General features: G+C 39.7%; 1 protein-coding gene across 1 annotated transcript in view; it reads left to right on the top strand.

The window, feature by feature from the left end:
- Window positions 1-8,487: 8,487 nt before the first annotated feature.
- The window catches only part of LOC119426231, a 67,419-nt gene continuing 62,292 nt past the window's right edge, over window positions 8,488-13,614 (top strand). The window contains exons 1-2 of the mRNA XM_037693777.1: window positions 8,488-8,549; window positions 11,118-11,299. Of these exons, the coding sequence (XP_037549705.1) occupies window positions 8,488-8,549; window positions 11,118-11,299 (244 nt within the window). The remainder of the gene's footprint in view (window positions 8,550-11,117; window positions 11,300-13,614) is intronic.

Here is a 13,614-nt window from a genome sequence, read left to right as displayed (position 1 = left end):
AATTGTGATTAAGATGCACTGATGCGAGGAGAGGAAGTGCAGAGACGTTGGAGACATTATTTTTTTAGTCTCTGGACGGTTTTTATCGGTAGTTTTTATGTACTAGAATAACAAATCTTTTTGTACGCAGATAATTTAAACAAAGTATGTTCTCCACTGAATAAAAAAAGCATTTTTTATCAAACATTAATTATTGTTTTCTTGCTGTTTAACATCTTGATGGTTTGAGGTAAGCAGACATTGATAATGTAATGAAGAGTTGTTGGAAAGCCTTTTTTTTTTTTTAACGCTGGACTTCGGTGATTTCACCATTGTTCAAATGGAGTCTAGAAATATTGACCTCATTAACCTGTCCTTCAGTTCATCCCGCAGTCTATCTATTGACTGATTGATTGATCCATACATTGTTCATCCATCCATTCATCCATTGGTTGATTCATCCATCCATTTATTCATGCAGTTTATCCCTCAATCTATTCATTGGACTGATTGATTGATGAATTTATCCATTGTTCATCCATCCATCAATTCATCCCCCATCCATTGTTTGATCTAGACATCCATCCATTTATTGATGCAATTTGTCTATCAGTTCATCCTTCGATGCATCAGTCGATTCGTCCATTGGGTCGTGAAGGCAACAGGCGTAGTTGGGAAACCCAGACGTCTCTCTTAATCCACACCCAACACCACCATTGCAGACAATCCGTTGACCCCAACCTCTGTCCAACCATGACTCAGGATCTTACTCCAGGGACTTGAACTCCTCCGCTTGTGGCAAAGACTCACCCTGAACCCAGAGGTGGTGGTCCGTCTTTTTCCAGTTGAGCACTACGACCTCGGGCTTAGAGGAGCCGACTCTCATCCAGGCTGTGAACCTCGTCGATTTACACTGACACCACAGTTTCAAGGCACCGCCAGAACATTGTCAACCAAAAAGACCCCAAGGTCACCAAACAACTCCTTAGGATCCTGTCCACGAACACCACAAACTGGATCGGAGAAAGCTGGAGTCTATCCTACACTGGGAATGAACCCAGGATGTGGACACATGTCTGGTTTTGGTTCTTTGGGGACAGGATAGTCCTTAACAGCTTGGTTTGGCATTTAACTGTTTCCATCGTCCTCAAATGGAACCAAACAAATACCCGAAGAATAGTTGCTTCTTATTCAACCTGGCCTGTTTTAATGATTGTACCTGAAGGCATCACTTCTCTTGAAAACCTCTCCTGTGGACTGTAAACCTTCCAGAAGAGGGCAGTGAACTCCCAACGATTCAGTGAGTTATGAACTGGAGGATGTTGTTGCAGCTCCTGGTCTCTCTGGTCCCTTCAGTTCTCCTTCATTCTTTCAGCTGCTGGAGCCACTCCCCCTGACCCCCTGACCCCCTGACCTCATCAGTCATACCACGAGACGAGAATTTTCATTAGGACACTTGTGCTTTAGCTGCGCAAAGCGATACAAGATGTGGGGACAAAAATTAAGACGGACAGCATGCTTCAAGTTTTACAAAACAAATGACACAAATTCAAAATAAAGTGTCAAACATGTCAAATTTGTTTTACATAAATTATATGTTGTGTATGGTAAGAATTAAAAGGCCGAACATTCACTGAATGATCAACTGCTGCCTTTCATTTTTCTTATTTTATTGTATTTTATAATTTTTATAAGTATTATGACACCTGTGCTTGGTAAATAAGTCACAATGAGGAGTTTATTTTTAAATATTTAGTCTGAAAAGCTTCTAATTTGTTGAAATGTAGCGATTTATCGCCTGGCCAAAGTTTGAAAACTCGACTTTTGGGTTCTGAAGTGACGTCATCCGGAATTACAGCCGCACAATTAAAAAAGGGGATTCCAAAACTTCACAATAAGGCCCAACATTATACAAAGGGATTTCCCAGTACTACGGCAGTCGGCAGAGAATAACGGATCAATTTCAAAAGATTATTTCTGAAGACATTTTAAGTTAGAAAACTTTGATTTAAATGTATATTAGGAAGATTTTATACTATTTAAATAACAAAAATGACTAGCCCTTTTGGTCACATCCTGAAAATGACGTGTTTTGTTACAAATTAGATCAGTCTCAGTTACTACCACGACAAATTACAGCTCATCTGTAAAAATCTAAATTAATATGCACACCAAGACAAAGCGATACAGACATTATCACCTGCCTTTCATGACAAAGGCGATTAAAAAGTCTTTTTTTTTTTTTAAAGTTGAACCATTTTAAACAATTCAAACCAGTTTGTTGACAGAAAACAGCCAAAATCCTCATCTGGTGTTTCCAACCACATGACTACTGTCCTGACAGCTACAAACAATATTATTCCATGTTATTCAATCTAATCCAAACCGTACGAGCATGAAAACAATTAGGAGAAGGCAGAATGAGTCACTGCATGCCACAGAAATGGTAATTTATTCCAAATGGATCTCAAAGCTGGGCTGTCCTGCTTTTCATTAAACTCTACGAGGACTCTGCCTGTCGGGCCCAAAAAGTATTTCAAACACGCCATTTTGTTGTCGTAGTTTTTAGGGAATTGTTCTGGCGTTTCCAAGATGGCACAGACTAGCTGTTGGCTTTTTTAATTTGGTCTGAGCAGGAACGTTTCTAAAACTGTTTTCCGAAAGTTCAAAACTGAAGAAAAATCTTGAAAATGTCAGCCGTTCGGTTCAGAAGCACGTGAACACATGAATAAAGACGTCTTCACCTTCAAAATTAAAACCAGTCTTTTTTTGGTTTTGTTTTTTTTGGGGCAGAGCTGGCGAGTTGTATTTTTGGAACCAGAGTCTGTGCACTAGAAATGTGAGGTCATCCCCTTCTCAAGGAAGCCCCGCCCACACACCCTCCATATGCTCTGACAAGCTGTCAATCACAGCATAACTTGACTTTTTTCCTTTAACAAAATAAAACTTCATAAAATGCACATTTGAACAAACAGCAGCAAAGTAGGAGCTATTTGAACCAATAAAAAAAACAACAACATCTGGAATGTGTTTTTGATTTTGGTCAGGAAAATGTCCCGTTATTTAAACAGAGGGGCGGGGCTTGAAGCTTGTACAAGCTAACATGCAGGGTTGCTAAACGCACAATAATTGCATTTCTACAATAGTTTTAGGGTTTATACAATATACAATAAATAGTTTTAAAAATCCCAAATGTACAATGGTTTTTGGCTAATCAGTTTACAAAAAAAAGTTTTTATTTATGTGAACACCCAAATACCATCGTTTGATCTGAGCAACCAGACCTTGCGCTCGCCAGGCACGCAACGCCCTTCTTCCTGTTACTTCGCTGTCCCTTCATAGCATCCTTTGTCCAACATGTCCGCTGTCCATGTGCATGTCCAAACATGTCCAGTGAAAACGACACAAAAATTACAACAACTCATGGATATTTAACTCGAATTTGGTGTGGTAGTAGCTAAACACATACTCCTTTTAGGCGTTAACCTGATTCATGATGGCCGCTACAGCTAATAAATCTTAGCTGACATAAAAACAACTGAAACTCAATCAGTTCTATGAATATTGAGATCAAATCTGGGGTGGTAGTAGCCGAGAGTCTCTAACAACACACACTCTGAGCAAAACATGTTATTTTCAATATTTGACCAAAATGGCTACAGATCTCATCATAAAACAATCTTAGTTTAAAAGTATGGTGGCGTGCGATATTTCAATCGTCTCGTCTGCTGAATCACTTCTGATCTTTTTAAACTTTTTATACATAAAGGCACAATGAGGTAAAAGCACAATAAGCAGATTACAAACAGATTGACAAAAAAACAGAAAGGAAGGAGCAATCTCTATTTGTCCTTTTAGCCTGACCACAAAATGACCCCCGAAAAAACCCAAATCCCAACGTCAACAGTAGATTATCCCCCTCAGCTCCCAAACTGCTCCAGAGTTAAAGCAGATATAATTACTGACGGACCAACAGGGGATCAGTTCGGACATGTTTGGGTTGTTTGGCTGCTTCAGAACAATTAAATCACTCATTATTGACCCCACTTTGGGCTAAACCAAACTCACGCAGAACGGAAAGAAGAATAAAGTTTCAGTTCTCTTTAGGCAGCAAGTTTTCAGTAGGTTCAGTGTTTGTTTACGTTTGTCCTGAATTTAAGATTTGAGGTTTTATGAGCTCAAAGAAGATCCGCTTATTGTCCCCAAATAGAAGCTCAGACTAAGTTTTGGTTCTTAAGGTTTGGCACACTGGATTGGTCCACTCCTCTTCAGCTGAAAACTGCAAGATTTTTTCAGTTTTCATGCTTACAGGCGTGTCTGCTGCGTGTTCGGTGCAGGTTCTAAAAGTCCTAACATGTTTCTTAAAAAAGAGGTTTAAATCTTTTGAAGTGGACTTCTGTGGAAAGGTTATGAACAATAAATATCTGTTAGAGGAAAGTTTGAGTACACTAACGGCTAGCTTGAGCTAACAATTAGTCGTAGCTAATAGCCAATATGAGCTAACGGTTGTTCTGAGTTAACATTTAGTGATAGTTAAGCTGAGCTAATGGTTGGTTTGAGCTAATGACTACCAGTAATTTTAGTTAATGGCTAGTCTGAGCTACTGACTAATTTAAACTAACAGTCTTAGTTAATGGCTAGTCTGATTTATACGGCTAATTTTAGGAAACAACTAATATGAACTAACATTTAGTCTTAGCTAAAAGCTAATCTAAGCTAATGGCTAGTGCTAATAACTAATTTTAGTTAATGTCTAGTCTGAGCTACTGGCTAGTCTGAACTAACAGTCTTAGCTAGAGCTAATATAAGCTAATGGCTAGGTTGAGCCAATAACAAATTTTAGCTAACAGCTACAGCAATCTAAGCTAACAGATAGTCCTAACTAATGGCTTTTCTTAGCTAATGGCTAATATGTTTACAGCTAGTCTTAGCTAAAGGTCAGTCTTAGCTATCAGCTTTTCTTAGCTAATATGGAATCTCATTCAATTGATAGTTTGAGCTAATAGTTAGTCTTAACTAAAGGCTAATTTAAGCTAACAACTAGACTGAGTTTATGGACTAGTATTAGCTAATAGCTAGTCTGAGCTAATTGCTAGTTTTAGCTAAAAGCTAATCTAAGCTAATGGGTTTTATGAGCTAAAAACTAATTTTGTCTAATGACTAGTTGGCGATATTGGTTTGTTTTAGTTAACAGCTAGTTTTAGATAACCTAACAGTTAGTCCTAACTAACGGCTAGTCTTGAGTTTACAGCTAGTCCTATCAACAGTTCGTCTGAGTGGGTCTGGTCTAGCCTGCTGTCTTAAAAACATTACATTCTAAAAAAAAAAAAAAATTAAGAGCAGTTCATGTGCACTCTATTTTAAAAATGTACACTTTAATTTTTCATTACACTGTTATTTACATGAAAATTGTATGGCTGTAGCACATGTAACACATTTCTGCATGAATAATTGTGTAATGTGAAACTGATGGAGGTTTTAGTTTATGAAATTAAATTTATTAGGAGTAGCTTGTTAATCATGTCAAATATAGTCGTTATCTACAACAGGTAAGATATTGTTTACAGTCTTTTATAGAGCCGCACTTCAACAGATCCGAACTTTTTAAGGTATTTTTCTTTTAGATTAGTAAATCCAGCCTTTCTATTGTTTAACTTTCACAGTTCTGATGCCTTAGAAACAACTTTATTGTTTTTGCTTTTACAAAACGTACAGAATTCAGTCTACTTTTCAGTACCAGTCGGTGTTTTCTATCTGCTTATGGATTTCACTTATTTTAAGTTTACAGGATAACACAATTAAACACCAGTACTATTTATTTTCACTAAAAAGTATATGTAGCCACAGATAATTTTTGTGTGTTTTAAGTCAGATTTTCTTCTTTTACTTTTACGACTTGTGTGTGAGAATCTGAAGTTTTTAGTTCATATTTCTGCAGGAAAAAAACGTCCTCTTCACTTAATGAAAAGATCTGGCTGTAAAACTAAAGGACATAAGCGAGACGAATGTTTGCTTTCTTCCCATATTGAGCGTCTCATCAGCTTTGAATGTTAAAAATCAGACTCATGTCTCCTGAAGCCCCACTGTGACGCTGACAGAGAACTGGATCCATGAAACCCTTCCACTTGGTTCTGGGTGAGTCTCGACTCCAAGGTCCAACCACTGCTTGTCGCCCGCGATCCGTGTTTTTGTCCGCCAGCAAAACATCTCATGAACGACTGAGCAGAATTTACTGAAACTCAAAAAGTAGTCGCTGATTAACACATAAATTAACTCAATTCAAGATGGCCACTGCAGCTAACGGACCTTAACCAACACAAAACCACTAACTCAGGCAATTCTGGTGTGGTAGTAGCTGGGAGTCATCCCAAGCATATACTCTGAGCACTAACAGATGATGTAATATCTTGGTTTTAAACTATGACATCAACTATTAGAATCAACGCTCGTCTGTTAGCAAAATATCAAGGAATTTGAGGCTCCTAAGCGCACGCAGAGATGCAGTTGCGTGCAAAGGAAAGGCCCTGCAGGGTTTTAAGCCGGGGCTAAGCTTGGATCAAGATGCCCGTGGATTTGCAGCGATACCGAAAGCTCCGTCGCGTTAACGGCAGCCAGCGACAGCCTTAACAAGAACTGTGGATCTGCAGCTCCACCGGTCACAACAAATGAACATCTCCCCTCCTAAACGAGCCTGAAGACATCAGAGCAGTCAGGGGAGAAAAGCTACGCAGCCGTTTCTTCCTCAACCTCGAGACAGTGCAGACACATGGGCTTTGGAGCAACATCATGAAAATCTGATCTCAATCAAAACTAAGAGAAATAAGCATCAAAGTGGCATGTTTTTCTATTTGTTTATATTAAATATTTGCAAAAAAACCCAACAATGTTAGTGTGATGTATGATTCACATCACTACAACAAAAACATAACTTTTGATGCAGGCTTGTTTATTTTTGACTGTAGTACACAAACTGAACACTAGAAGGTGATAGTAAAAAAACCCAGCAACAAATTGTTTATCTAAAACCAATCTTAAAATTATAAAACTCAAGTCACTAAACAAATAACATGGAGTGGTATGTTCAAAGACACAGAGAACACGGTTTAAAATGTCACCTTTTTAAGTTCTCTACAAGTTTTTTGTAACTTTGGCATAAAAGCAACTTATAATTAAGGGCCAGTGAGAAATTAGTCATTATTATCAAGACTAACGGATCATTTCTTTTCCGGTTGTGGATTTCAACATAAAATTCATAAAAGGGTGCGAGGACAGCTATCGCACATTGTTAAGCTGTAAACGACTGGTTAAAAGCCCAATAAAATCTTAGACTAGGATATCGCAATATACTCTTTAAAGATTTCGGAATTAACCGCTTTGAAAGAGCACTATGCTTTCATTTTGAAGGCGCACTCGTGACTTCCAGTAAACATCGCTCACTTTGAGGCAAGCTAGTTCCGACGAGAACCTATCCGGTTTCTGAAAACGTCATCTAAATTGGTTGCAAGCCTCTCGCATTGCTCCTGAAACACGAATATGCTTGAAAAAAGCGCGTTCCGACGCGTATCCTCAGTTTTTCGGAGATAAATCATCTTAGAAAAACCGCTTTTCCGCAAAACACTCGAGCATCCCGTCACGTCAGCTACAAATGCGCAGACTGCTACAGTTAATCTGATCTGCGCAGATGCGGCCCGGAGTCCGTGGCTCCTCCCTCTTTCATCGTGTTGCTTTCAACTGTGCTCGAAAATCTGACAACTACACCTCAAATACGCGCAAACGAATTGATTTCACACAAGAAAAAAAAAAGAACAACACAGCTATTCCTGTTTATGATTCAATAAGAATGTGGGTGAAGTTTGTATTCTAAGTAGCAATATATGAAACCGAAAGTTTCTCATTTAAATGAACGTCATGGCAGAATGAATCTTGAAATTCCTACGTACGCACAGCCCGTGTAAAGCAACATAAGCCTGTCTTGGGCCGTGTGTGTCGTGTGTGTGCGCTCGCGCCGTGTTTGTGAGGCAGCGAGTTGCGTGCGAAGAGCTCGACATGTCATTCAGAGGAATCCGCCACCTGAAACGCGAGGAAGTCAAGGCGACTCAATTGGTTAAAAAGAATCAGGCAACATCTGCAGCGAGCAGAGCAAAGCGGAGGAAAACATCAGCGCTCCCACACTCTCCCTGTATTTACTCCATTCTCTTATTCTCCCACCGGATAATAAACACCGCTGGAGCATCTTTCACACATTTGAAGCGCATGTGGCTCAGCAGCCAACTGTAGGCTGGATTCAACCCGCAGTTACTCTGGGTAAGGCTTTGATATGTTTAATTGAATGCTTTTTAATTTTATTTTTGGTTGAATTTTGGTTGAATTACCACCAGAGCAGGCTGGAGTCATAAAGTTTACATTTGTGCGGCTAAATGAAAGGAATGAAGCTTTTTTGGGTTTCAGTAAAGTTTCTGTCTGACACCCTGCAGCAGCGCACCTGTTACCTCCAAGGAGCTCCAGACCATGATCCCTCCAGGAGACTGCATGTACGCGGGCAGAAAAAGGAGGAAACCCATCCAGAAACAGTTAAGGAGCTCTGCTTGACTCTGTGCATCAACCTAAAACCTGGTGGGAATAAATAAATCTCTGCTTCATGAGGCAGCGTGAGCAGTTTCAGGTCAAAAATAGCAAATAAATGACCTGTCAGGTGGTTTTGCACTTAATGTTGGATAAATTAAGTTTGCACGCTCAAACAGTATTTAATTTTTTTTCCCCACTGTGCATATTTTAAGGCTTTAACAAGGTTTTCCCTTATCCTGTCAGCAACTGTCACTAGTTATATAAGATATTAAAGAGGGAAGTGGTAGTTTAAAAAAAGGCCCTGTGGCGTTTATAAAGTTTTCATGATTTGCGTCTGCCTTTAATATGAGAAAAACCCAACAGAGATGCTAGAATATATAGTGACACTAAACCTTTATTTATTTGTTTTTTTACTTAAAGGGACAATTTGATTAAGAATTGTTTTGAGATTCTGATAATAATTTGCCAGTTTAGATTATTCCTGCCATTTCATGCCTTTTAATGGTAGTTTAGATTAAAATAATTTATAATTCTTGTGTTTTGAGCATAAAATCAAATGAGCGGGGTTCAACTAGTAAAACTGTGATACGCCAAATGAAAACCCGAGTCGGCCCTGCAGGGTCCGGGTTCTGCCCCTGACATCAGGAGGTCTTAAGACGAAAGAAACGGACGCAGGTTTATTTTAATGTAAAGGATTCTTTGCAGTGACAAAACTATGTTTTTGTATTTGTAAAATCAAAGAAGCTGAATTGTTTGTTACATGAAGAAACAAATAAGTAAAAAAAATGGATTTATATTTTTTACAAATAACCTAAACATTGTTTTCCACTTTTACTAGAAGCAGATACGAGTGTGCCGGATGAGTTTATGCGTTGTTAAAAACTAATGTATGACCACGCTTGAGATTTTTAATCACAGATTGTTTGCATGTTTGCACGAGGATCCTTAAAGTTTCAATAAAAAGACTCGGATATTAAGAAAGTGTCGTTTGGAGCAGCAAAGATAAAAAAGTTGATTCGATTTTAGCTCGGAGCAATTTTCTGCGAGTTCATACGCACACTTGAAAAAGCCTGGAGTTTAGTTTGAAGTGTTGTCAAAGACTAAAAAAAAAAAAAAAAAAAAAAAACATTTTAATTTGCAGACTTTGTCTAAAAAATACAAATCTGATTATCTAAAAGATTAAAAGCTCAGATATTTAAAGTGATTTTCAGGTTCTTTTATAAAAGACCCAACCTCTGACGTACTCCTAAAAATAAGAAATAAACTTAAATCCATGCAATTTATCAGTCAAGTACTCATAAAACCTGTATTGACTTTTATTTTTCTTTAAATTGTGACATAATTTGACAGAAAACATCACGTTTTATATTAAAAATTACCATTAAAGGAACAGTTCAACCATTAAGAATCCTGCTTCTCGGTGTCCTTCTGAGCTTTTCACCACGTCCAGCTGTTCTCTTAGATCTTCATCTTCCGTTAATCCTCTTCTTCCTTGAGGTCGATCGCCAGAGGGCCCCTCTGCCGCCCATCAGGCCTGACCGGAGGGGAAACTGGTTCTGCTGGAAGGTTCTGCTCTCTCCACAGAGCTGTCAGACGGACCAGCGGGTTCTTGGTCCTTCTACCCTGATTGCTCAGGTTGACCCAAGTTTCCAGCTGTAACACAAGTCCTGGTGATCCAAACTTCCTTCTGTGTACAGCTTAATGTGGGCCGCATGGCTCACTGCGGCCGTCGACACCGCAGAATTGTTTTTGCCAAGTAATACTAAATAAAATATAACTCAAAAACCTGTGTTTTCTGAGAAAAGTCAACGTACGTACTGCGTGCTGAATGACTGCTGAAATTTGTGAAAAAGCTAAAATAGATTGTTCCAAGTTGAAGCAATCAGAACAAAAACTCAAAGGAGCAGAACAGAGGCTAAAAATATCAAAATATTGGCTAAAAGTAGCCAAGTGGAAGCTAACAGGAACAAACTGGAGGCGTAAAGGAGCAAAACACTAGCTAAAAGAAGCTAAATGTGAGCTAGTAGAAGTAAAACGGAAGCAGAATGCTAGCTAAAAGAAGCTAAATGTGAGCTAGTAGAAGTAAAACGGAAGCAAAATGCTAGCTAAAAGAAACTAAATTGAATCTAAAGGAAACAAGGAGCATCGTGGAAGCTAAAAATGCAATATACTAGTCAAATGGAGCTAAATACTAGCTAGTAGAAGTAAAACTCAAGTAAAAAGAAGCAACCCCCTAGCTAAGAGAAGTTAAGCACTAGCTAAAAGCCACTTAAATGTGATCTAAAATCAAAATAATTAAACTAATTAATTATTTGTCTGTTCAATGCTCTGCTGGAAGAGGAGCAAAGATGTAAAAGTAGAGAAGAGAAACAAACTGAAGTATCGATCCCAGCACACGAGTACCAAAACGATACCAACGCTAATATCAAGATTGGGCTCAATTTACAGACCCCGACAAGAAACAGCCGAAAAACTTTAACCAAAAAAAAAAGCGAGTCAGGAAATGTGTAGACTTTGAAACGGTGTAAGAAATCTAACTGTTTGACTTCTTATTGTCGTCGTCACACGCTCAGGAAGCCGTCTTCAGCCAACGAGAAAAGCAACCCGTCCAAGCGGCACCGGGACCGGCTGAACGCGGAGCTGGACCGGCTGGCCAGCCTGCTGCCGTTCCCGCCGGACGTCATCTCCAAACTGGACAAGCTGTCTGTGCTGCGCCTCGCCGTCTCCTACCTCCGCGTCAAGAGCTTCTTCCAAGGTAACGGACGATAAAGGTTCAACATAGATGAAACAAACACGCTGTTCTTCTTGGACCCCGTTTTTTTTTTAGAGTGTGGGAATCTCTTGAAAATCCCCGTGGGGGGTCGATGTTGAGATGTGAGGGAACGTAGGCTACATTTATTCCACATCTTGTTTTCCCGTCTTCAAATATTCATGCGCCTCTTGGAAGCGTTTCGTTGCCACTGGCCTTATTAACTCGCAGGCTGAGGCCGCAGCTGGATGGGACGGCTCTGAAACGAGAGATTTTCTTTTCAAAAAGCTACATGAAAGAAAGGTTGCTGAGGAGGATAAAGGAGAGGAAGCAGCTGAGGTCCTTCAGGGTTCGGCGCCTTCGTGGAGAGAATCGTTGTTTCCGTGAAGCTCTCTGAGGGGTGCGTGAGCTTCTTCTGCTCTTTGTCACATGTGGCTTTTCTCTTTCACCTCTGATCCTGACTGCACCCTTAATCTCCACCGTCCGCTGCCTCGGCTCGGCTCAGGTCCAATCAGCTGGAGTCTTGTTGGTTCCTGGACGCTCGTTTAGCTCAACCAACGTAAAGTTGGAGGACAGGTGGTGGTTTGAGTCATTGAAGGTGACTTTGACGTCTTTAACTCCCTCCGAGACAGATCAGATAATTTGGAGGAGATTCTCAGTTGGACTGAGGTCTGGCCTTAGATTGGACCACTCTGGGACCTTTAACTGGTCCTCCTTAAAGCAGTTAACGTTCTTCGGCTGTGTGTTTAGAGTCATCATCCTGCTGGAAGGTGGACATTGTCCCAGTCTCAGATCTTTGGAAGACTCAAACAGGTTTTCCTCAATAATTTTTCTGTATTTTGTTCCATATTTTCTTAAACTCTGATCAGTTTTCAAGTCCCTGCTGATAAAAATCATCCCCACATCATGAAGCAGCTGCCGCCGTGCTTCACTCTGCGGGTGTTGTCCTCGATGGAAAGAAATGTGAATTTTGAAACTTTTTGGTGGAACTTATACAACTAACAAATGATGAGTTCTGAATAAGCTAAAACTGAGCTGATAAGCAAAAATCAAAACACTAGCTAAAAGCAGCAAAAGGCTAGCGAAAATAGCAAGAAGCTATCTAAAAGCAGCAAAGGTTTAGCTAAAAGCTAAAATTTGCAAAAGGCCAAGTATATGCTTCAGTGGCAAAAAGGTAGCTAGGAGCTAAAAGCAGCAAAATACTAAACATAAGCAAAAAAATAGCAAAATACCGGTATTAGCTAAAAGCTACAAGTAGCAAAAGTGGGCTGAAAGCTAAAAATAGCAAAAGGCTAGTTAAAAGCTAAAAGTAAGGCGACAAGAAGCCAGAAGTTAAAAGTAGTAAAAGCCTAGGTGAAAAGTAGCAAAATACTAGCTAATAGCAGCAAAACTTTAGCTATAGGCCAAATTTAGGGAAAGGCCTGGTAGAAGCTTAAGTAACATAAGGTGCCTAAAAGCTACAAGTTGTAGAATGAAAGCTAAAAGTACCACAAGACAAACCAGAGCATTTTTTTGTTGTTTTGCTCCATCCATCATTCCTTCAGCTGTTTCTTTTATTTCCAGTATCTGCTGATTAAAAACGTCCCCACATCATGAAGCAGCCGCCGCCATACTTCACTGTGTGGATGTTGTTCTCATGTCGTCCTGGACGAATAAAAAGTTCAATCTTAGCCTCTTCTGACCACAGCAGCTTCTCGCATGTGTTTGGTAAAGAAATTCAGTCCAGGTCCACCTAATGGCGGGCGATAATGTAATTTCTTGTTGTATGTGTGTGTTCATTAGACTTTCTGTTGGCAAAATATTTCATTAACCACTGAACATATTTTAATAAAACTCTCAGGAAGAGTTTGCTGGAGGTTTGTCTGCAACTCAATAACTTTTAGAGGTAATCCCATTCAAGATGGCCGCCACAGATGACTATCTTGTAAACATCAAAACACCATACATCAGTCACTTTAGCAGATTTTGAGCTATAATTAGCTGTAGTGGTAGCTGAGACTAATCCCTAACACATACTTTGAGCGCTAACTGACAATCAAAATGGATAAAACTTTATTGTTTGTCAGCATAAAAGCTGGCGAGCGATATGCATTCCTCGAAAAAATTCTAGTCCTTTGTTCTCCAACAACGATGCTCAGTGTCTTTACTCCTCCTCTGCTGGGTGCCCCGCCCTTTGATCACCTAAGCCCTGCCCTTTACTCACATGAGCTCTGCCCTTTGATCACCTGAGCCCCGCCCTTTGATCACCTGAGCCATGCCCTTTGATCACCTGAACCCTGACCTTTGATCACCTGAACCCTGACCTTTGATCACCTGAGCCC

The sequence above is a fragment of the Nematolebias whitei genome, chromosome 20, assembly GCF_014905685.2.
Source record: "Nematolebias whitei isolate Nwh7 chromosome 20, NemWhi1, whole genome shotgun sequence".
Classification (NCBI taxonomy): domain Eukaryota; kingdom Metazoa; phylum Chordata; class Actinopteri; order Cyprinodontiformes; family Rivulidae; genus Nematolebias; species Nematolebias whitei.
Note: the sequence above shows the minus strand (reverse complement) of the source record. Positions and strands in the feature narration are given on the sequence as shown.